The 24,313-nt window shown below is 35.8% G+C and overlaps 1 protein-coding gene across 4 annotated transcripts; it reads left to right on the top strand.

Annotated features, from left to right (window-relative positions):
• The first annotated feature begins 5,338 nt into the window (after nucleotides 1-5,338).
• LOC122023960 (receptor-like serine/threonine-protein kinase NCRK) lies at nucleotides 5,339-13,048 on the top strand. Of its 4 annotated transcripts, none has more exons than XM_042582424.1 (11): nucleotides 5,339-5,600; nucleotides 5,739-5,823; nucleotides 5,982-6,110; nucleotides 6,189-6,293; nucleotides 7,098-7,205; nucleotides 7,403-7,660; nucleotides 8,666-8,907; nucleotides 9,378-9,677; nucleotides 10,451-10,687; nucleotides 11,132-11,359; nucleotides 12,584-13,048. In XM_042582424.1, exons 3-11 carry the CDS (start codon nucleotides 6,041-6,043, stop codon nucleotides 12,893-12,895), a joined length of 1,860 nt encoding a protein of 619 aa, XP_042438358.1. In that variant the 5' UTR covers nucleotides 5,339-5,600; nucleotides 5,739-5,823; nucleotides 5,982-6,040; the 3' UTR covers nucleotides 12,896-13,048. The 4 variants fall into 4 exon arrangements, with proteins under 4 accessions (XP_042438358.1, XP_042438350.1, XP_042438368.1 ...); XM_042582416.1 differs by having other exon boundaries at nucleotides 5,739-5,790; XM_042582434.1 differs by lacking the exon at nucleotides 7,403-7,660 and having other exon boundaries at nucleotides 5,348-5,600; nucleotides 5,739-5,790.
• The last annotated feature ends 11,265 nt before the right edge of the window (nucleotides 13,049-24,313 follow it).

Raw genomic sequence — 24,313 nt, forward strand, 5'->3', positions numbered from 1 at the left:
TCACCATTTGAAATGCATTATTGACATCCATCTGAGATTCATCGACAAACAGAAGCAACAATAATCAGAGTACGAACAGTCATTATTTTTACAATGGGAGCAAATATTTCCTCATAATCCATGTCATACTCCTAAGAATAACTTTTAATAACAAGACAAGCTTTGCATTGTTCGATAGATCCATCAGATTTAGTTTTAATCTTATACCTAACGAGAACCAATAATGTGTGTTCTTGGTGGCAATGGTATCAAATTCCATATACGAGTCTGATACAAAGCAATTAGTTCCTCAGCTATAACACTCTGCCAAAGTGGGTTACAAACAGCTTCCCTATAGGATACAAACTCAAAAAGATAATGAACAGATGCAATAAATAAAGCAAAAGAATGAGAATAATAAGAGTAAGCAAAATTTGGTAGTTTAGTAGATTTACGAATATGAATGGATTGACGACGGTGGAGAGAAGGATAATCCGTAATCTCTGGAGATGATTGGGTAGTGGTAAAAGGAAGAGCATGTGAAGCAGATATCTCGGGAAGTATCAGATTCAGTTAAGCTGCCAGTAGGAGTTGTGGGTGAAGCTTCCTTAGTGTCAGTATTGAAATGATCAATGCAAAGCAAATCTGACTATCATATTATACGAATTAGTCGAAATAGAAAATAATGAAATGTGCTAAAAAACACAATATGATGAGAGACATATACTTTTTAACTAACAGGATCAAAGCAACGATATCTTTTTTAATTAATACCATAACTAAAAAAGACATAAAGAGCAGACCGAGAGGCTAACTTATTATGCTCGACATGTGGATGATGGACGAAGCAAGTACAACCAAAAATATGCAAAGAGTAATAGATGGTAGCATTCTCATATAATTTTTCAAAAGGTGATAAGCATAAATTGTGTGAGGTTGGAATTCTATTAATCATGTAAGCAACAGTCAGGATTGCTTTTCCACAAAAGACACTAAGAACACTGACAAACAATAAAAATGAACGAGCTATTTCAACAAGATGCCTATGTTTCCGTTTAGTCACACAGTTCTGTTTAGGAGTATCTATATACGAGATTTGATAAATAGTAGCACCAGAAACAAGTAAATGTGAAAAATAATTCGAAGCGTATTCGTCTCCCAAATTATAATAAAAACATTTTATGATGCTAGAATGTTGAGTTTTCACAAGAGCTCTAAAGTTGTTAAAAATAGTAAGATAATTAGACTTGTGTTTCATAAGATAGACTTAAAAGTAACGAGTGCAAACATCAATAAACGAAACATAATACCTTGACCCCTCCCCCTCCCCTTCATAGGAATAGGAGAGGGTCCCCATATATCAGAATGGATAAGATCAAATGAAGCAGAAGAAAAATAAAGACTTTTAGAAAATGGTAAAATAGAAAATTTGGTCAGTTTACAACCACTATAATCAGAAATATCAAAACTTTTTAAAGGTCTTAATACTCTTGCAGAAGCTAAAAACTACAAACGAGATGCTGAAACATGACCTAAACGAGAGTGCCACAAATAAAACTTAGAAGATGAATGACTTAGATGAAAAGATGATAAATCCACATTTGAAGCTACAACTTCTGGTACTTTGAATTGATCTAAAACATAGAGTCCTCCTTGCCTATGACCTGTCCCATCAGCCTCTAAGATTGCGGGTCCTGAATATAACAATTGGATGAAGAAAAAGAGATTAGGTATCTAAACTCACATAATTGACTAACAAAAATAATATTTAAAGTAAACTTGGAATATAATAAACATCAATAAGAGATAAATAAGATGTAACAATTGAACCAACACCTATTAATGACATAGAAGTACCATCAGCAGTCGTAATTTATATAGATGAATTGAGAGAAAAAGAAACAAAGATGATAAATTAGATGACATATGATGAGAGACACTAAAGTCTAAAATCCACAAGGGTGAAAATATACCTAAAATACCAGATGATGACGAACTTATATGAGAGGAAGCTGACATGGCAGAGGGATGTGAAGCAAGAAATTGTTGAAACTGCTCCAACATATATGGATTAGATTTCCATGAAATATCTGTACGACTAGACATGATAACAGAATAAATAATGCTCATAATAACCAAATTGTAAGGATACATATCTATACGATCCATAAAAATTGGTGTTAGGATGACCCCTAGTCACACAAAGAATCCGAGGCATAAAAAGATATTGGCGTAGAAATCAGTAGCACAGGGTGTCAGTGCCAAAATCAACAGAAAAGAACGTTGGTGTTGAAATCGGCAGCATAGGGCGTTGACATCGAAATTGACAGAAAAGAGTGTCGACGTTGAAGTCGGCAGCATAGGGCGTCACTATAGAAATCGACAAAAAAGCGCGTCAGCGTTGAAATCGACAGTACTAGGAGTTAACATCGAAATCGATATCACAGGACGTTATATTATTGAATTCAAAATTAATAGTTAGAAATATAAAATATAAATTTTTATATAGTTAAGTTAAGAAACCTTAAATCCTAATTAGAAAAATGAAAAAGACTAAAATATCTTAAAAATTATAAACAAATAAATATATATATAATCTAATATTTATAACCTATAATGTCCGATGTTCACATTTCATGGGTAATATAAACTCATCAACAAATTCAATTCAAATAACCAAATTAATCTTAAAATCAAAACAAAATTTCTAAAATAAATTAAAAAGTTGATTTACAAAATAAGCTCATTGAGCATTGTTTACATCTTTTACATTTAAAATTAATTTATTTACTCTCTTTTTTTTTAATTCTCGGTGATGTTTTAAGATATAATGAATTTTAGGGTCAATAAATTAGTTTAAAAATTAACATATCAAACAAATTAGTTTTTGAGTTGTTATGTTGTCTCATTTTGGATTGTAATTTAGGAAGAGTTTGAGATTAAAATGCATATTGCAAGGGTAATGAACATTCAAAATTTTGTGAAAATTGAAAATAAAGGTTGTCATTTGATAATTTATTCTAATAATAATTATAATTTTTAAAAAATATTTTATTACTATTTGTTTGAAGGAGAATTGGCATTTCCATAGATGTTACTTAGCGTTGAATGCACTCCTCTTATATGTTATATATATATATACACTATTTGGCCACATTAAAGTGGCATAGAAAAAGTGATACATATGTAATGATCAACCAAATAATAAGATAAGGGCAATTGTCTTCATGCATTTATTTTGTTCATTTATTATCCAACCCACAAACTTTATATATCATTTTTATTTTGACATTGATTAAAATTTACTCAAAGTTTAGTTGGTTTATAATAGTTAGAGTGTTAAAACATATTATGGATTTTTTTTATAGATCACATTGAAAGTTCTAAATAGCCATAAAAATGATTTTTCCTTCAAATGAGGCATGTAACTAAAGGATACTGGGTTGTCCACTACGAGTGCTTCCCGATTTACCCTGGTGATCGGTAGGAAACATCCGTGGAGCCGGACCGATCACCCTAGATTCAACGTTACCCAACCTGATTAATCATTTTTTAAATAGCCACAAAATGCAATTATTATCATCATTACTTATTTTAGCATTTTAGCTTAGTGTTTTAATCAAAATAATTTTAATGTGAGTTGATTTTGTTATAACTATTTATGGTGTAATATTTATATATCAATTTCATTTTTGCACTTAATTGAATTTTAATTAAGCATTAAAAACATAATATATAATTCATATAAATGTTTTTGATTTCTTATATGAATAATCTTGGAGTTAAAAAAAATCAACAACTTGTCTTTTTTTATTTTTATTATTATTAAAAATAATTGTTATAACAGCTATGCTAAAATTATTGCAGCAATGTTAATATGATTTTGATTAAATTTAAAATAAAAAATATTTTAATATAATAATAATTATGTATAATAATTTTACTCTAATTTTGTATTACTAATTATTATTATTATTTTTTAGTTGGTACCATCCCATGAAAAAAAATAAACTCCATCAATCATTTTCAAAATCAATATCACATGAAAAATTAGCTAAAATTTGTCAAACAGCTATATAATTAGCTAAAATTAAAATGTTTATTTATTTTTCATATATTCCTTTTTTGTTTTCCAATCTTTTCTTAAAATTAGCTAAAAAATCAATATATTTTTTTTAAAATTAAGCAAAAAAAATTCAAAAAGGCACTCATTTTTATTTGAATCTCAAAGGACGTCCCTCTTTTTGATAAAAATAAAAAAATATAAAATAAAAAAGATCACCCCACGTCACCCCATCCCCTTGCACATTGCACATTGTAATATCTACAAAATCATCTTTGCTACGTAATTATAGTAACTATAATTATTATAATAATTATGAAATTATAATTATGAGATTATAATTGCTATAATATAATAATTATTTATGATTTTATAACTACTATAATAAACAATTATAATAATTATGATCTTGTAGTTATTATAATATAATATTTATTAATATTTATCAAAAAAAAATTATTTATATCATAACATTTATGTTTTGTAACTGTTATAATTATTTAATAGCTATAAGATTGTAACTGTTACAATATAGCAACTACCTTTGATTCCATAGTTATTATAATTAACAATGATAATAATTATAATCTTCTAGCTATTATAATATAATATTTATTAATATTGATCAGAAATAAACTATCTATATTATAACGTTTATATTTTGCTACCAGAATCCATAGCTATTATAATTAACAATTGTAATCTCATAATTGTTATAGTATAATGTTTATTAATATTGATTAGAAATAAATTATTTATATTTTATAAATATCATGAACGAAAATTTTTTTATAAATATTTTAAACTGATGACATTAATAAATATATTTTTCTTAACATTTTGACTAACATAAAAGTGTAGTGTTGGTTCTGACACATTCTTACCATGCGATAACTAATAAAAAATCATTTCTCGTCTGTTTCAAACCAAATTATAATTTGATGGGGACGATAAACTCAAAAAAGGATCACAATCAATTATGATTGAATACCATAATCCAATTAGAGATATGAATGGTATATCTCTTATACCATAAAAAAAAAAATGATCAAAGATCTGCTCTTTTAATTATGTTCTCAACAACAAGGAAGACCCTTTTTATTTTTCCCCAATAAAATTTTGTATTTCCAGAAGCACGGCCTTTACACGTGCGAGAGTGAACGGAACCGTTGTAGAGTTTGAAGTTTGAAAAATCGGAAGCGGACGGTTTTACAGTTCTGTTTCCATTTCCCCTTTTTGTTTCTTTTCTCGATTGCTCCCGTCGAAAATGGTTCCGAATCAGTAATCAATAATACTCTCGATCCCTAATGATTTTTTTAATCCGGGGAAGGTTGATCCGTCGCTGTCAGGTAGGCGGGGAGACTCTTATGGCTTTTTCCGGTGACGAGTGCTGATCGAGGCTGTATTTCCTACACATTCTATCCTTGGCTAGTCGATTGAAGCTTACGGCGATTTCAGAAAGCTAACAGCTGCCTGCCTTTCTCTTCGACTGCGGCAGCCATCGACCACTCCGCCGAAATGCCTTGCCTCAAGCTCCCGTTCGGCGGAGGAAATCTCGGTAATTGCTTGCTATCTGTTGTTGGTTCAGATCGAATCTAGTGTTCTCCTTTCCGTTCTTTTATTTTTCTGTATTTGGGTGAAAAAAAAAAATGAAAATTTGGACTGATGGTTCGAGGTTGCATCTTTTTTCTTGCAGTGGTTATTTAGTAGCTTAAGCAAAAGAGCGGTTTACTGCTACAATTGTCGGGGTTTGTTTTTCTTTATACCTTCTATTTTCTGAGGCAAGTCTGATTTATTAAATGGTTCATCTCTAATTTAGACCACCTTTTCTGTTATCAAGCTACAAAATGAAAGAAATAAGGACCAAGGAAGTCGGTGATTACTGTTACAAGTTTATGTTTCACTGAGTGTGCTAAATGATTGTTGTATCTGTTCACAGACACTTGATTGAAGTCTAGGGATTGATCTCTCACCAAACAAAGTGTTGGGATTAAGTCGATGGAATTACATTGGAGAGTTGCCTTGGCTTGTCTTTGTGGGATTCTCTTGTTCAAGCTCACCGCTTGTGGTTAGTCTAAATTTGTTTTCAAGCACAAGAGTTTGGGATGATTCATATATGCCACTAAATTTGGTGCTTTGTTTACAGACAGTCCTTTGACACAATCGGACAGTCTAAAGTGGATGTGCATTTGTAATGCTAGTCCTCTTGAAAATGCTCCTTCACTTAATTCCTCATGCGGTTGCATTTATGGTATGCATAATCTACGCTAGACTTTCCTATTAAAAACTAGAAAATGGTAGATTTTATTCACATTGTTGAGTAAATTATAAATAGGTTTTGAATTGTCACTGCCGAGAAATTCCCAAAGAAGAGAAAGGCTCCAAGATTGCATAGATATAAGTTCAACATTTGGTGTCTATGTCATATGCAACCTTCTATTCACTTCTCTCGCTAATTCATTTCTCAAGCCTGATTTGTCTTGTATTTATGGCAAGAACCAATTCATGTTTCATACATAAAGTCAAAACATATACAGCATCAACTGTGTTTTAGATTCATGGGGATTTTCTCCAGAATCGGGGACTGTTTCCCATTCAAATGTTTCAATCAATCAGTATGTCTACTGATGAATAAATTTATAGTAGGAGCATGCCATTTATCATGGTTCATTGCACTATATCCATATTTAAATACCCACTGACTAACTAATCATGTTAAATAGAAAATCTATTATGGTTGACCATGATTTTGACAAGACTATATAACCGCACCTAAGATTGGATTATTTCTGCAAGATTTGAAGGATATATATAATGGTATTGCAGAAATAGGTACTCGTATTGTTAGTTAAGATAGTTTTCTTCGTTGTTTTGTTGATGCCCTATTATATCCTCTATCAAGGAAGAGCGTGTTTATTTCTACACCTTTTTCAATATAAACAAGACAAGCAACAGATATACGAAAACATTATTGATTTAAATACCTCAATAGTTCTATGCATGGCTTTCCCTGCGAAAGAGTGTCATCTTGATTATTCTGTTGTGACACTAACAGGAGTTACAGATAGAATGACATGGAATTGCTCTTGTGCAACACTAGGCCCTCAAATCTCTGGGAACATTCTTCACAACACTAGTTTCTCTTCCTGCAATTGCACCTTAGGTAACTTCCTCTGCTGTTGAATTAAAGTTGTCTGTCTGGTGTAGCTCAAAAATTATTCAAACTGAAATTTACTCAATGGATAATATATGGGAAGAGATAGCCTATATCGAATAGTTGGTACTATTTTGTATTAGGAATTAGGATCATTATTAACTTTGGCTTCTGTAATTGTACTTCTTCTTCTATGTCTTATGCAGAGCATGCAGGAACACCTGCAGTCTCAAAGAAACACCTCCCTAAGAAAGTTCTTGTGGTCATCGTGCTTTTCTGTGTTGTACTTGCAACTGTTACGCTGCTCGCTTTGTCTTCATACTGTTTCTATTGCAAGGATAGACTTCCCATTCAACAATCACAAATTTCATCATCAAAGGATACGAGTTATAACAGTACAACAAACTTGATAAGTCATCAAACTTCTCAAACCAAAACCTGCTTATTCCTCAAACCTGTATCAGGTAAAGTACAAACTTCACTTAATTCCAATTGGAAGACCAGAGGTAGATTCATCCAGTTTGATTGGTTATGGATTCTCTTTAACTTCTTGCAATTAGTGAATTGGTAGAGGTCAAGCTTTGCTAATCACTTGTCAACAACCTAATTTTTCCGCATGCTTATAGTGAAAAGTTATTCATCAACCCTAGATAAAACCCCTACTAAATTGGTAAAAACAACTAGTCAATGACACATTCCCAGTGATCAGTGGCAAAACATAAGAGGGGGCTTTAGCCCAGGCTAGCCTCCTCCTTATAGGGGTACATTATCTAGTCCAAATACCAAAGTCCATTATAAATTTTCTAACTAGCCCAATATGTCCTCTTTTCTATGCCTAAGACTTCAAATTTAATCCAAATTTTAGAAGCCCAAATATTTTCTAACTAGCCCAGATGTTGAATCCATAATAGATGAGTTTGATGAGAAGTCTCGCAGAGTAAAACATAGTATCTATGAACTTGATTTATTGTATTTCTGGTGCCTTGTATGGTTATTCTCTTTATACTCTTTTAATTTGTTTTTATTTTTTGAATTATTTATTTATATTTTGTTGAAATATTATCATTATGATATTAAAGACTTGTTATATAATATGATACATTATTTTTTGTATGAACAAATTTGTTTCGCCCCTGCCAATAATATCCTTGTGTTTTTACTATACAGTTACAACTATAGTAAGATAGTCACAAAGGAGACCAAGAAAATTCTAGTTAATATAATCAAAGATGATTAGGGGATCTAAATGTTGATATATAACCATAGATAAGATTTAATTGGGGGGGGGGGGGGGGGGGGGGGAAAGAAAGTTATGCTAATCATGTTGCTGATTAAATTAATAAGAATGCTCCTCTTTTGCAAGAAAAATTTACTTTCAAATGCTCTTTTCATTTCAATTTCTGCATGTTTTTGCTCTTGCATCTAACTGCTGGCTTTTCACTGATGGGAAAATTTTCTCTATGATGCAGAAATCATACAAAAGCTACCTTTCATGTTTGTAAGTGGAAAGGGAACATTATCCAGCGCAGTTATCCAATTTTCCTATGTTGAACTGGAGCAAGCAAGTAACGGATTCTCAAAGGATAATCTCATAGGGATTGGGGGGAGCAGCAATGTCTATCGTGGCGATTTAAAAGATGGAAGAACGGTTGCTATTAAAAAATTAAGACCAGTAGGAGGGTCAGAAATTGATCCTGAGTTTTTGCATGAGGTATTGTACTATTGTTTGAATACCTGTTGTATGTTTCCCAGTACTTGTTCAGTTGTGGGCCTTTGGTGAGCGGTCTAATCATATTATTGATGGTCTATAAGCACTAAAAATTTTCAAGTTACTTCACTCTAAATTTAACATCTGGTTTTGTTGTCAAGTACTTTTTATCTTGAAAAGTAGCCTACTGATTTATTGTTAGCAGTAAACAGTTATGATAGCTTTGGGTGAAAGTGAAAATTATTAGTAATTAATTCTAATGTGCATGTTTTTTGGCGTAAGACTGTTTATACACAGTTCCTTTTTCTCAAATTGTACCTGATTTAATTAGAGATGTGAAAAATAATCAACTAAACAGAGTCTGTAATTTTAAATTGTTCATTAATTCGTTTACATTGATATCCATATTTTCTGTGTTGTAAATATACTGTCAGGCTCTCATTTTTTTTTATCTTGAAACCTTCTTGGTACAGATTGAACTGATATCGAGGTACAACCATTGTCATGTTGTACTTTTGCTTGGATACTGCATAGAGAACCAAGGAAGGCAATTAGAGAGGCTCTTGGTATTTGAGTATATGTCCAAAGGGAACTTGAGAGATTGTTTAGATTCAAAGCAATGGAAAGAAACAATGGACTGGGAAACACGTGTGCAAATTGCACTAGGTGCTGCAAAGGGTCTGGAATATCTTCATGAAGCAGCTGCTCCCAGGATTCTGCATAGAGACATTAAATCCACCAACATTCTTTTGGATGAGAATTATAAGGCTAAGGTAAGCAACTTTCCTTGCACTATCAAACACAGTTAGCTTTTATTTCCCCAGTCATATTTCCTCTCTAGTGAAGATATCAGCATTGCTAGACAGATCTCAATGGAAAAGATCCATTAAGTCAAATCCAAACAGGACTACACAACTTATATGCATAAAGTACTTATTTTGCTGCTTTATAGGCAGTGACTGTCATTTATGCAAAATAATTACCCAAGTGGATCCATCAATGATGAAGTGTCATTTGGTACTTAAACAGTAAGTTTAACTAGTTGATGGATATATAAAAGTAATAATAGCATGAACAAGAGACAAAGTAATCTGTTTTGCCTAATTTATTTTTCTCTTGAATACATTTTTCATAGCTGTTCTATACTTAGAACTTTCCAATATTCTTGAGACAACAGAATTTATAGTTGAAGCAACTTAAAAGCTTCGTCTATAAACTTGTATTGCTATAGCATTTTTAAATGTGCACCAACTATGAGGTTCTAAGAAACATGTACAACAAACACAAAAATTCTATTAAATTTCAATCTCTCAGCTAATCTAGTAACATGTCAAAATTTTAATTTTAAATTAGAATGCCCCAAAATTTTAGATTATGATGGGAAAAATCAATTTATTGAATTTTTTTGTGGTACTGTGAGAAAATTCAATTTACATTGCCATTATCAATAGTTAGAATTTCTCACGCTTGCTATATTTTTTTTATTAATTATACAACTTTCACTTTTCTTTGATGTTTGAATAGATATTTTTCACTCTTCTTGTAGATAACTGATCTCGGCATGGCTAAACAACTAGTCACGGACGATCTTAGTAGTTGTGCCAATTCTCCAGCACGAATGTTGGGGACATTTGGGTATTTTGCACCGGAATATGCAATCGTTGGAAAAGCATCACAGATGTCAGATGTATTTAGCTTTGGAGTGGTTATTCTTGAGCTGATCACTGGTTGCAGACCCATTTTTAAATCAACAAATAAAGGAGAAGATAGCCTTGTGATATGGGTAAGTTTCTCAAGCATCAATCTGCTTTCTATTTCTTAAAAATTCAAGCATATTTAGCTTTAAACAAGCTTGTCAATAATAGCCAAGTGGGTAAACATTGCTAGTAATTGTCCTTGTGGGTATACATTTCGTGAAAAGGACTTTGCAAGATTAAAAGGTCTAAGCTTTCACTTTTCATCAACAATATGACACAAAAAGCAAGTAGGTTTACAGTTCAATTTTTTCAGTTATTGTCCTTGTGGCTCAGTAAATGCATTGCATTATTTTAGTCAAGCATTTTGGAGAAACAACTTCGTGAAATTTAAAGGACTAAGTTGTGTTATTGAAAATAAAAGTAAGTTATCAATGATCTTTTATGTTGTTCTTTGTATTTTTCTTTTTCTTATTTGATTCTGGTAGGATCTAGAATATGCCAAACCATTAAAATGTTTCATATAATTTCAGGCAGCAAGTCGTCTCCGTGACAGCAAACTAATTGTTTCTGAATTACTGGACCCGGCCCTACGAGGAAAGTTCCCTGAAGAAGAGATACAAATAATGGCTCATTTAGCAAGAGAATGCCTGCAATGGGATCCAGATTCAAGACCAACAATGAGTGAAGTTGTTCAGATCCTTTTAACTATTGCTCCTGGAAAGTCTAGAAAGAGAAATATGCCAACAAGTCTTCAGTGGGTAAATAATTCCTTCTTTTCTCCGTGAAGCAACAAATTTCCTTTTGCAAAATTCAGCTACTTCACTATGTGGTATCGTTTACAAGTATTGCCCTTGTTAATATATATTCTCTTAGTTTTAAACATTTAGTAATTCACCTACTTAAACTGATGCAACACAAAAGCAAAAATTAGTTTACTTAGAGATCTGCCATTATTTGGTGCAACACAGGAGATAAACTGTCTCATGAAGAGGGGATATTATTATGCAAGATATGATTAATATGAGAGGACTTGGATCCCTTCTGAAGACTCAAACCATACGAAATAGAAAAAAAAACTAAAAATATCTAAGAAAATAACTAATTATATACACAGAAGACTCGATCAAACTACAAACTAGAAACTAGGAGATGAACCAAATTAAATTAAAGCTCTACTAAAACTTCCCTACAATCCTAAATCCAAGCCTTTCTTTAAAAGTGATTTCTCCTAAAGAAGAGAATCTATCAAAATAAACACATGCAAATCTAAAACTGTTTAAAAAAAATTCTTACTTCATTAGTTCATTTATGGATAAACATATGGGTAGTGTCAAATGGACACCCGTCAGTTGAATCACAACAAACTCTGTTTGCATTATATTTTACAAAGGAATTTTTCTATGAGTCATGCAATGATCCATTATCCTTTAACTACAATTATTTTCACCCATTTAGAGAATATTCTGCCTTGGTCACTGGATATACATTTCACAAGTTTACATTTAGAGACAACACATGAATAAATGCATTTGTGCATTTTGTGAGCATACTTGAAAAATGATATTCATGCTTACTTCCTAGTAACTGACAAGGCTCCTCATTTTTGAATAAAAAATTCAGTTCCTGATGTTTTGAAATAGTTGTATGATCACGTTGAGCAGCTATACATAAACCAATGGGTCGGTCAAGCCTATTGTGCAATGTAGATGCATCGAGTAAATCATTTCTTATATATTCCTTGTATCATTCCTATGAATCAAACTTAAGAACAGTTATATTATCTATATTCCTGTTTTATTCCTAATCTTTTGTGTTCAGTGAGCCAAACTCGACAATCCATAAAAGAGAGGAGTGGAAATGGATCATTTTTGTTTTTTTGTTTTTGACTTTGTGTTCAGTGACTTTTTAATAGTTTTCATCAATACTTGTGGTACGCAGGAAAGTTTCTTGCTTTATATGGTTTTTCTTTTGCACCTTTACAGAGTTCATACGCCCCCAGCTCCTGGGAATCCAATCCAATTCAAATTCCAGAAGTTAGAATTGAACGACACGAATCCAGTGGAGTCAGCTCTGCTAGATGGTGGCATCCTCCCTGTTCCATGTCGAAACCAGTCGAACTAAACTTGTGCGATGAGCACGGAATCCTTCATACAGATGAACCGATGTCGTCAAGATCAAACTCGCGGAGTTGGTGGTCCTTGGACGATGAGAATGTGGACCTGACCAAGCCTCGTCTTGAATCCTTCGTACAGGCAAGCATGGCATCCTCCCTGTTCCATATCAATACCAATTGAATAGTAATTGTGTGGCAAACACCAAATGAAGTTTTAGATATGATACCGATGGGATCAAACTCGCAGAGGTTGTATAATAGCTTACTATTTTAAGGGCCTAATTGTAAATTTTAAAAATTTTATGTTCTAAATTGTAAAATACCAATTAAAATCTATGCTGCTACTGCTTATAGCAGAGGGTCAGAGTTCTAAAAAAGAGGTGATCCAGTTTACAAAAGATATAATGATTTGGTCTATTTCATAACCTTCAAGGTTACTATTAAGGCTATGAATCTGTACCTGGATCTTAGGAGAGCTGTGAAGATTAAATTCTGGTCCATAATGAGGCTCTCCTGTACACTAGAATGGTTGGGGAAAGACTAGGTTTTATCCGCTATTGGTTGTCAAAAGCCACTACTAAGTATAAGAATGGAAACCATTATCAAATTACCAGGTTATGAACCTTGCATTGCTTGAGGATAGTGCTTGGTTGAAGATTTTTAGCAGTAGGGTTGTAAATAAATCAAGCGTTCGTAAATAAGCTTGGTATTTAGCTTGGTAAAAGTTTGTTTATGTTCATTCAATATACACATGATCAATTAAACAAACAATTTTAAATAGCTCGTTAAACTAATAAACAAGTTTGAACACATATGTATTCAGCTCGTTAACGTTCATGAACAATGTTCACGAATCATATTCATTAATAAAATTTTTATTAATATGTTAAATAAATAATAAAATAAAATAAAATATAATAAATAAATAAGTTTGAATTATCAAGCTCAATAACCAATCAAACAACTAAAAGTTTAAAATAATCAAATAAGCTTGAATTGAGAGCTCGATATCATCTAAACAAACCAAGCTCAAACCAAACTTGAATTGAGAGCTTAATAATATCTAAATGAAGCAAACTCAAGCCAAACTTCAAATAAACTCAAGGTCATAAAAAATAAATCAAGCAAATTTGAACAATCATTTCAAAGACTTAGTTCATTTTAAGCTCACTCGGCTTGGCTCAGTTTCCTTATTAAACAAACTTGAATATCCCAAAACTCAGCTCGACTCCGCTCGACTCGCTTATAGTCCTATTTGACAGTAACAGTCTTTAAAAAGATTCTAAGGGATCAGAGTATGACTCTTTTGTGAGTTTTGTTTGAGGACTAACTTTGTGCTATGATTGAATTTGATGTTAGAAATGAGTATTGATGATTTAGGGATTAATTGATTGGTCTTTGCATTAAAGTCGTGATTAGAAGAAATTGGATTAAGTTTCTTGTCATCTCTATTATTCCTTGATGTTTGGACAAAAGCTAAGTTTTCTAGTATGCTTTGGTTTGATATTCTAGAGTTATACTCAACATTTAATTTGATTCATGTTTTGTAAAATATTTTTTTAATTGTTTCGCTATATTTATTTTGGTCATGATTTAATTTATTAAAGTAGATGTTATGCTCAGTAATTATTTAAACTAAATTAATTAGATAATAAATGCAATAGTTCTGTTGTAATTTCAATTTTATGTCCTCTGGAAAAGTAGCATAATTTATTTAAACTAAATTAATGAGATAATTTTTTTTACTGGGTAGATTGTAGGTGGATCATCTTGTTCTTTTATGAAATCTTCGAGTGAATTGCATGATATTTTTAGTATTAGATGTATTATGGATAGTACAGTACATCTTTATCTTTGTGAGTTATCCGTTACGTTCTGTATATTTATATATATTCATGATGTAATTTATTTTGGATGAATTGTAGATTATTCATCCTTATATATACGATGCATTTGTTTTATTAAATACATTGTGAGTTATTCATCTCTATATATAATGTATCTTTTACTAAATACATTTTAATGGATTGTCATCCTTATACTCTATTGTATTGGATATATGTGAATAGAGAAGAGACAGAAGAAGGAAAAAATTTCATTATAAATGAGATTTTAGTTTCATATTGAGAGTTTTAAGACATTTTAGTTGGTTTATATTGATTCACATGTTTTGATGATATGAACAAATGCATAAGAAGAGTCTCTCTCTCACGCGTGAGTGTGCAAGGGGGGTATAAATTCAGGGTTTGGATTGCACTAAATCAAGTTGACTCGTGTGCAAACATGACCTGCGTGTGCCGAATGTCAGTCGGGGCAAAATTTACCCAAGTGGAACAACCAACATTTTGCCACGTAAATCTTTTTGCTACTTATGTAATGGATGTATTAAAGAAATATTAATGTAACCAAGTAAAACGTTGGCGTTTCACAACTGGCGAAGAATGATCCCCGTTGACCTGAGCTCTTATATAAGGAGGTTATGACCACAGACAAAAGGTTACACGTTCAAAAAAGTTGAAATTCTTCACCTACATTCCCCTTCTCCTCTATCATGCATCTCTTGCTCGGCGGAGTGCCCGTCAGCAGTCGGGTACCGGATTGCACTAAACCAAATTGACTCGTATGTGAGCATAACCTGCGTACGCCGAATGTTGGTTGGGGCAAATTTGCCCAAGTGGAACAACGAACATTTTGCCATGTAAACCTTTTTGCTGCTTGTGTAATGGATGCATTAAAGAAATATTAATGTAGCCAAGTAAATCATTGACATTTCACAGCTAGTGAAGAATGATCCCTATTGGTCTGAGCTCTTATATAAGGAGGCTGCGATCACAGGTAAAAGGTTATATGCTCAAAAAAGTTAAAACTCTTTACCTACGTTCCCCTTCTCCTCTGTTGTGCATCTCTTGCTTGGTGAAGTACCCATGATAGTAGTTGAGTAACTCTCAGTTCATCGTGACCATCAATGTTTGGTGGGAATCACAGTTCACTATTGTATCATCGGAAATAGACGACCTGAGAAAGCCTCAAAGCACAGCCGAAGGTGGATTGAACTTCAAGAGGTGGTAGTAGAAGATGCTCTTCTACTTGACCACACTCAATCTAGCTCGGTTCTTGATCGAGAACCCTCCCACGCGTGCTAAGGATGCTGTGTGCAGACCATTAGTATAGTGGAGGCATGCACTCATTCTGAGTTTCTTTGCCGAAACTACATCCTCAACTATCTTGCCGACTCGTTGTACGCTGTGTATAGCATGAAGAGAACGACTAAGGAGCTCTGGGAATCCTTGGATAAGAAGTACAAGACGGAGGATGCAGGGGCCAAGAAGTTCATCGTGGGTCGATTCTTGAACTACAAGATGGTTGACTCCAAGATGGTGATTAGCTAAGTCCAAGAGCTTCAGGTGATCTTACACGAGATCCACTCAGAAGGGATGGTTCGGAGTGAAACCTTACTGGTGGCTGCTATCATTAAAAAACTGCCCCCCTCCCCCCTGACTGGAAGGACTTCAAGAACTACTTGAAGCATAAGCGGAAGGAGATGAATGTGGAGGAACTTATTATTAACCTTCATATCAAAGAAGACAACAAAGTTCAGAAAGAAAGTTATTCTCTTAGGCTATTATGAAAGCCAATTTGGTCGAGCACGGTCAAAACTCGAAATGGAAGAACCCCAAGTCTCCCGAGATGGGACCCAAAGGAAGCATCAGCAAGAAGAAGTTCTCTGGGAAGTGCTTCAACTATGACCGAGTGGGTCACAAATCTTCGGAGTGCAGAAAGATGAAGAAGAAGCAAGAGGCCAACATGAACGAGGGACATTTCACCTGAACGAGGGACCAGAAATGGATGACCTCTGCATTATGGTCTCTGAGTTGAACCTGGTGGATTTAAATCTACGACAATGGTGGATCAATACTGGAACTAGTAAACATGTGTGTTGCAACAAGGAACTGCTCCACAATTTTGAAGAAGTCAATGGAGACAAGCTGTTTATAGGTGTTGGTGCAATCTGTTAGGACCTTTGGATAACGGCTAGAGAGGGGGGGGGGGTGTGAATAGCCGACCTCAAATTATTGTTTCTTCCTACAATTTAGGTTAGCGCAGCGGAAATACAATGTAGAAACGAAAGTGGAGAAGATCAAACCTCAAACACGATGATGTAACGAGGTTCGGAGATGATACTCCTACTCCTCGGCGTGTCCGTAAGGTGGACGAAGCCTATCAATCCGTCGGTGGATGAGAGAAAACCGGCTAACAACAACTCCTTCTGGGTTGAGAAACCTCGCCACAAACTCTTTTGCAACAGCAATAAAGGAGTACAAGATAGAGCAAGAAAACAAGAAGAATATGAATGTAACAACACTTTGCTTGCCTTCTTGTCGACTGGAGTTCGATGAAGCAACAACTTCACGATGCCAGCAGCAACTGATCAGCAAACCAGCCAAGGGAAGCTCACACGAAGCTTCAGAAACACAGAGCTCAGCAAAGCTCAGATCGCAAGAGTGAGGAACAACAAGAACAAGAGTTACTGTAGAGGCCCTCGACCTCGATATATATCCTGCACCTGCTGCACCTGTGAAGAAGACAAAGAGCAACACAGAAATCTAGCCGTTGTGTCGCAACGGCTAGGCCTGGACCAATCAGGCTCCAACCTGATCGGTCTGGGAGACTCTTGATCGGTCTGTGGACCGATCAGGCCCTAGGCTGATCGGTCCCCAGACCGATCAACCAACTCTCACAGAGAGTTGGCTTCGAAGTCTGATCGGTCTGTGGACCGATCAGACTATAGGTGGATCAGTCCACAGACCGATCCCCTCCTATCGCTCTCTGAAGTCCATTGCTTCCTGATCGGTCTACAGACCGATCAGTTAACCCATAGAAAGATTCTGTTTGGTTACTGATCGGTCACCAGACCGATCCAGACAATCAGAGTATCACTGGATCGGTCACCAGACCGATCCAATGCCTTAGAGCTTCCCAGCCCTAAACCCTAAAGCCTTCCCGGTCTAGAGAACGAGCTACCGAACCCTCTCTGACCTAGTCCGGAGAACGAGCTACCGAGCCCTCTCCGACTTCCACATTCGGTCCAGAGAACAAGCTACCAAGCCCTCTCTGACTTAGTCCGGAGAACGAGCTACCGAGCCCTCTCCGACTCCCATGTCCGGTCCAGAGAACGAGCTACCGAGCCCTCTCTGACCCAGTCCGGAGAATGAGCTACCGAGCCCTCTCCGACTTCCACGTCCGGTCCAGAGAACGAGCTCCCGAGCCCTCTCTGACCTAGTCCAGAGAACGAGCTACCGAGCCCTCTCCAACTTCGTCTGGTCCAGAGAACGAGCTCCCGAGCCCTCTCTGACCTAGTCCGGAGAACGAGCTGCCGAGCCCTCTCCGACTTCCCATGCCAAGCTTCCATACTTGGACTTCTCCGTGCCAAGCTCTCTGCTTGGACTTTTCCATGCCAAGTCTCCATACTTGGACTTTTCTCGTGCCAAGCTCCCTGCTTGGACTTTTCCGTGCCAAGTCTCCATACTTGGACTTTTCCCCGTGCCAAGCTCCCTGCTTGGACTTTTCCGTGCCAAGTCTCCATACTTGGACTTTTCCCGTGCCAAGTCTCCATACTTGGACTTTACCGAATCAAGTCAACTCAAGTCGGGTCAACCAGGTCAACCTTGACCGAAGGTTGCACCCACAATCTCCCAAGTTTGTATTCTTGTCAAACATCAAGATACAACTTTTCTATTCTCGTCAAACATCAAAATACAACTCGAGTCAGGTCAACTCGAGTCGGGTCAACCAGGTCAACCTTGACCTAAGGTTGCACCAACAATCTCCCAAGTTTGTATTCTTGTCAAACATCAAGATACAACTTTTCTATTCTCGTCAAACATCAAAATACAACTCGAGTCAGGTCAACTCGAGTCGGGTCAACCAGGTCAACCTTGACCTAAGGTTGCACCAACACAATCGACCCAAGTTTGATCGGTACGATCATGGTTTTGATGTGTGTGTTAAAGAGTTTAAGTTAGACTTTCATATGTGTTTGATATGTGTGTTTGAGTCTTGCAGGACTTGGTGAAACACACATGAGAAGCTTGGTGCAGTTAAGCTTGGGAAGCTCATCCTAGGGCTCGGATCCTTGAGTTGGTAAAGGATGGTGTGGAAGGCATCCGAGGGACCGCCGGATGAGGAGCAACGGAGTGGAGCCAAGGGAAGTGGACTTCAAGGCAACGTGAAGGATGGCACGGAGAGGAGCTGTGGGCTCGGGTGCATCTGAGGGATGGAGACCGAGAAAGAGGACTTCAAGGCCGACTCTGGAGAGGATAAGTGTGTATGTGCAGTCTTTGCAGTCTTAGTAGCCAACTGCTAGTTTTAGTAGTCGACTGCACGAGTCGACTGCTAGTTTTAGTAGTCGACTGGCTGCGAACAGAAACATTCTGTTCGCTCAGCAAACAACTACTAGTTGACTAGTAAATGACTGTTGGTAGACCGTTGATGCTGTAAAGTAATCGTTGACTACCTCCAACGGTAGCACCAGTCGACTGATGGTTTTGCCAATCGACTGGTGCCGAGATGAGTTGATATGATGATCAACTCTCTCCTCTTATTTATAGAAAGCTTTGGGGGTTGAAGGAGGTTACTCATGCTTATTGAATAACTCCTTAGCAATTGTCTAAAGCTTCCAAGCCATTCTCTTCCTCCTAATCTAAATCTTCATCTTGTAAGAGGAAGAGAGCTTTGTGAGAGGTTGTACTCCACCGAGAAGGAGTAAGCTCTAGTTGGAGATTGTCGGGGATTGATCCACCGAAGGATCAAGGGTTTGTCCACCTCAAGGACACACCGTGGAGTAGGAGCAAGCAATCTCCGAACCACGTAAAGGAATTGTGTTAGCGTTTGTATTCTTGCTTATCTTTATTGCTTTAGCATTTGTATTTCCGCTTGCATAAACTAACCTTGTAGAAAAGCAATCGATTTGGAGGTGCCATCTATCCAACCCCCCTTCAAGCCAGTCACCGATCCTTTACAAGTGATATCAGAGCAATGAAGCTCTTCAACGGACTAATCACCAAGAAGAGCAACATCATCAAATGGCCGGCTCAAGCATTCATCGACCCAAATTCGAAGGAGAATTCTCTTGGTGGAAGAAGAGAATGGAGGTATTTTTCGAAATCGATTTTGACATTATGCTAATTATGGAAAATGGTTTCGAAATGCCTAGGGATCAAAACAATGAGATATTAGAGAAAATAAGATGGAACAAGAAGCAAAGGGAAGAGCATCTAGCAAACTCAAAGACCTTACATCATCTGCTAAATGTCCTTCCCCAACAAGAAGTAACAAGGGTTGGAAACTACTCAAGCGCCAAGGAATTATGGGAAAAGCTAGTGGAGCTTCATGAAGGGACATCAGAAGCAAAACTAGCAAAAAGGGATCTTCTCCGAACTCAACTCAACAATATCAAACTCAAAAAAAGAAGAAAAGGTATCAATACTTCATGCTAGGATTAACGAAATTTTGAATGGACTAACAAGTGTAGGTGAGAAACTTTCAAACTGAGATATCTTGATGAAAGCCATCAATGCCTTCCCAAGAACCTCGACATGGAGCTCCATTGTAGACTCATTCTACATTTCAAAGGACCTAGAGAAGAGCTCTCTAGATGAATTCTTTTCACCTATGGAGCTTCATGAGACACGAGTTGAAGGGCTAGATGGAGAAATATCAAGAGGAGTAGCCCTTGTGGCAAACAAGGGAAAGGGGAAGAAGAAGAAAGCTCCATCTCAATCATCTTCCGATTCTGAGGAGTCAAGTGCCTCAATGGATAGCAATCAAGAGACATATATGGTAAAGAAGATGAGAAAAGCATTTAAATCCTTTTCTACTAACAAATCCCATGCTAGGAAAAATTCAAGAAGCAAAAGTAGGACAAGGAAGATCATTTGCTACAATTGCTAAAGAGAATGACACATAAGAGATGATTGTCCTCTCTTGAAGAAGAAGGAAGGAAAGAAGAAGAAGGAGAAGAAGACAAATGAAAAGGGGAAAAGGCTCACAATCTAAAAGCAACATGGGATGATCCATCGTCATCAGAGGAAGAAGAGCATCATGTGTCCCATTTTGCTCTAATGGGAATTGATGATGTAGCCTCCACCTCATCCGAACAAGAAGATGGAAGGAGCTCAAGTGAAGATAAAGAAGGGAGCTCAAGTGAAAGGGGAGGTCAAACATCGAATTCGGACTTCTCGGTAAGTGAGGTACATAATCTTTCTCCCCACCCATGTTTTAATTAAAATTATCTCAAGTACAAATGATGATTTGTTTAAGGCAAAAAGAAATAACAAATCTTTGAAAAATGATATTTGCATGCTTAAGGAAAAATTAGAATCCATGTGTTCTAAGGATAATGATATGCATGTTTCTTCTATAATTTCAAATGATTCATGTTTATTAGAAGAAAATAAGGCCTTAAGGGAAAAGATAGAATATCTTACAAATGCCCTTAGAAAATTTGAAATTGGCTCTAAAACCCTAAATATGATTATTGGGAGCCAAAGGACAAGTTTTAAGAGAAATGGGTTAGGATACAATGAACCCAACAATGAAAAGACCTATCATTGTCTACTTGCTAGGGGCAATCAAAAACCAAAACTATAGATAGAAAATGGATCCCCAAGGAATATTTGGTTAACCCAATTAGAAATAATTTCTATTGGGTGCCAAAATCAATCCTCAAGGGTTAGAGAATTTTAGGTCAAGTCAACCATGGAAATCATAATTCAAATCCTTAAAAAATGGTTGACTTGAGACCTTAAGGGGAAGAATATTTGGTTAGCCTTGATAGAAATTCATGATTAAGAGGGCTAAGTAGAGGTTACCTTATTTCATCTCACAATGACTTTCATTATTTTCTAAACATAGATGTGAGATGATAGGATGATACAAATAATTCACTTATGCTTATGACATTTTGATGAGTTATGAAATGTATAAATTCTTAGTGATCATAGGCCAACTATGGGGAAAGCAAATGTTTAATTAATGGACATCTTGCCCATAGATCATAGTTGAACATTTCAAATATTTTGCAAACAATTCTATGTTTTATTTACTATAGTATAGTTATTTTGAAACATATAAATTCAAAGCAAGGTTTCAAATTGATACAAACTTAAGTGATTTTCAAGGTGTTTAAGTTTTTCTCAAAACTTCAAAAATATGATGAATTTTCATGGACACATATTTTTCCTTGTTAAAGAACATTATAAGAAATATGTATTCAAAATTTCATGATTTTTTGAAATTTCTAGAATTTTTTATGCATTTTTGAAATTAGCCTCTGAATGTTGAAATTCTAATTGGTTTATGCCAGTCGACTACGACAGTTAGCAGTCGACTGGTAGCTATTTTTTAGCACTATCAAGAGTTGATTTTGGGTATTTTTATGTCCACTTTGATACCTTAGTATATGTACTTGTTTGGTATGACTTTTGATGTTGTCAAAGGGGGAGAAATAGGAAGGTTTAAGTTATTATGTGTAAAATTTGAAAATTAAGATTGAGAGTATTTGTTAAAGGGGAGCTTGGGTATTATCCTTCGTGTTTACATATTATTTTTAATTTTCAATGTTATTATTTATGCATAACTTAAACATATTGCCACACATCAAAAAGGGGGAGATTGTTGGTGCAATCAACCCAAGTTTGATCGGTACGATTATGGTTTTGATGTGTGTGTCAAAGAGTTTAAGTTAGATTTTCATATGTGTTTGATATGTGTGTTTGAATCTTGCAGGACTTGGTGAAACACACATGAGGAGCTTGGTGCAGTTAAGCTTGGGAAGCTCATCCTAGGGCTCGGATCCTTGAGTCGGTGAAGGATGGTGTGGAAGGCATCCAAGAGACCGCCGGACGAGGAGCAACGGAGTGGAGCCGAGGGAAGTGGACTTCAAGGCAATGTGAAGGATGGCACGAAGAGGAGCCGTGGGCTCGGGTGCATCTGAGGGACGAAAGCCGAGGAAGAGGACTTCAAGGGCGACTTCGGAAAGGATAAGTGTGCATGTGTAGTATTTGCAGTCGACTGGACCAGTCGACTGCTAGTTTTAGCAGTCGACTGGCTGCGAACAGAAACATTCTGTTCACTTAGCAAACAGCTACCAGACGACTACTAGTTTTAGCAGATGACTACTAGTTGACTGGTAAATGACCGTTGGCAGACCGTTGGTGCTGCAAAGTAGCCATTGACTACCTCCAACGGTAGCACCAGTCAACTGATGGTTTTGCCAGTCGACTGGTGCCGAGATGAGTTGCTATGATGATAAACTCTCTCCTCTTATTTATAGGAAGCTTTGGGACTTGAAGGAGGTTACTCATGCTTATTGAATAACTCCTTAGCAATTGTCCAAAGCTTCTAAGCCATTCTCTTCCTCCTAATCTAAATCTTTATCTTGTAAGAGGAAGAGAGCTTTGTGAGAGGTTATATTCCACCGAAAAGGAGTAAGCTCTAGCCGGAGATTGCCGGGGATTAATCCACCGAAAGATTAAGGGTTCGCCCACCTCAAGGACACGCTGTGGAGTAGGAGCAAGCAATCTCCGTACCACATAAAGGAATTGTGTTAGTGTTTGTATTCTTGCTTATCTTTATTGCTTTAGCTTTTGTATTTTCACTTGCGTAAACTAACCTTGTAGAAAAGCAATCGATTTGGGGGTGCCGTCTATCCAACCCTCCCTTCAAGCCGGCCACCGATCCCTTACAATAGGGAACTCAACAACCTCAAACATCATGGGCCAAGGAAAAGTGGTACTAAAGATGACCTCGTGTAAGGACCTTACTCTGAACAATGTGTTGTATGATCCAAAGATTCGGAAGTTCGGATCACTGTTAAACAAGTATGACTTTCACATTATTTTTTAGTCAGACAGAGTTGTACTGTCTAAGAATGGAATGTTTGTTGGAAGAGGCTATGTATCTAATGGGCTGTTTAAGCTCAATGTAATGATCATTAGGCCTAAGATAAATAAAAATAAAAGCTCTTTCACTTATATACTTGAGTCTTCATATTTGTGGCATGGTAGACTAGGACATATTAACTACGATGTGTTGCATAGATTAATAAATATGCAAAGCATACTTGCATTCCACTTTGACCTGAAATACAAGTGTGAGATTTGTGTTGAAGCAAAAATGATACGGTCATCATTTCAATATATTGAAAGAAGTAACCAACCACTTGGGCTAATTCACACCGAGATGTCGACCTCAAAGGTACACCAACATGTGGTGGGAATAAATACTTCATCACTTTTGTAGATGATAACACAAAATACTATTATGTGTATCTTCTCAAAAGTAAAGATGAAGCTATAGAGAAATTTACACTTTATAAGAATGAGGATAAAAACTAGATTAATAGAAAGATTAAGGTGGTTTGAAGTAAATGAGGTGATGAATATGTATCACCGTTTACTGAGTTGTGTGCTCAACATGTGATCAAATATGAAATTACAACTTCTTATACTCCTCAACAAAATAGAGTTGTTGAGCGAAAAAAATCGAACTCTAAAGAAGATGATGAATGCTCTTCTGTTGAGCTTTGAACTGCTAGCAT

This window comes from Zingiber officinale, chromosome 1A (genome assembly GCF_018446385.1).
Source record: "Zingiber officinale cultivar Zhangliang chromosome 1A, Zo_v1.1, whole genome shotgun sequence".
In the NCBI taxonomy this organism is placed as follows: Eukaryota; Viridiplantae; Streptophyta; class Magnoliopsida; order Zingiberales; family Zingiberaceae; genus Zingiber; species Zingiber officinale.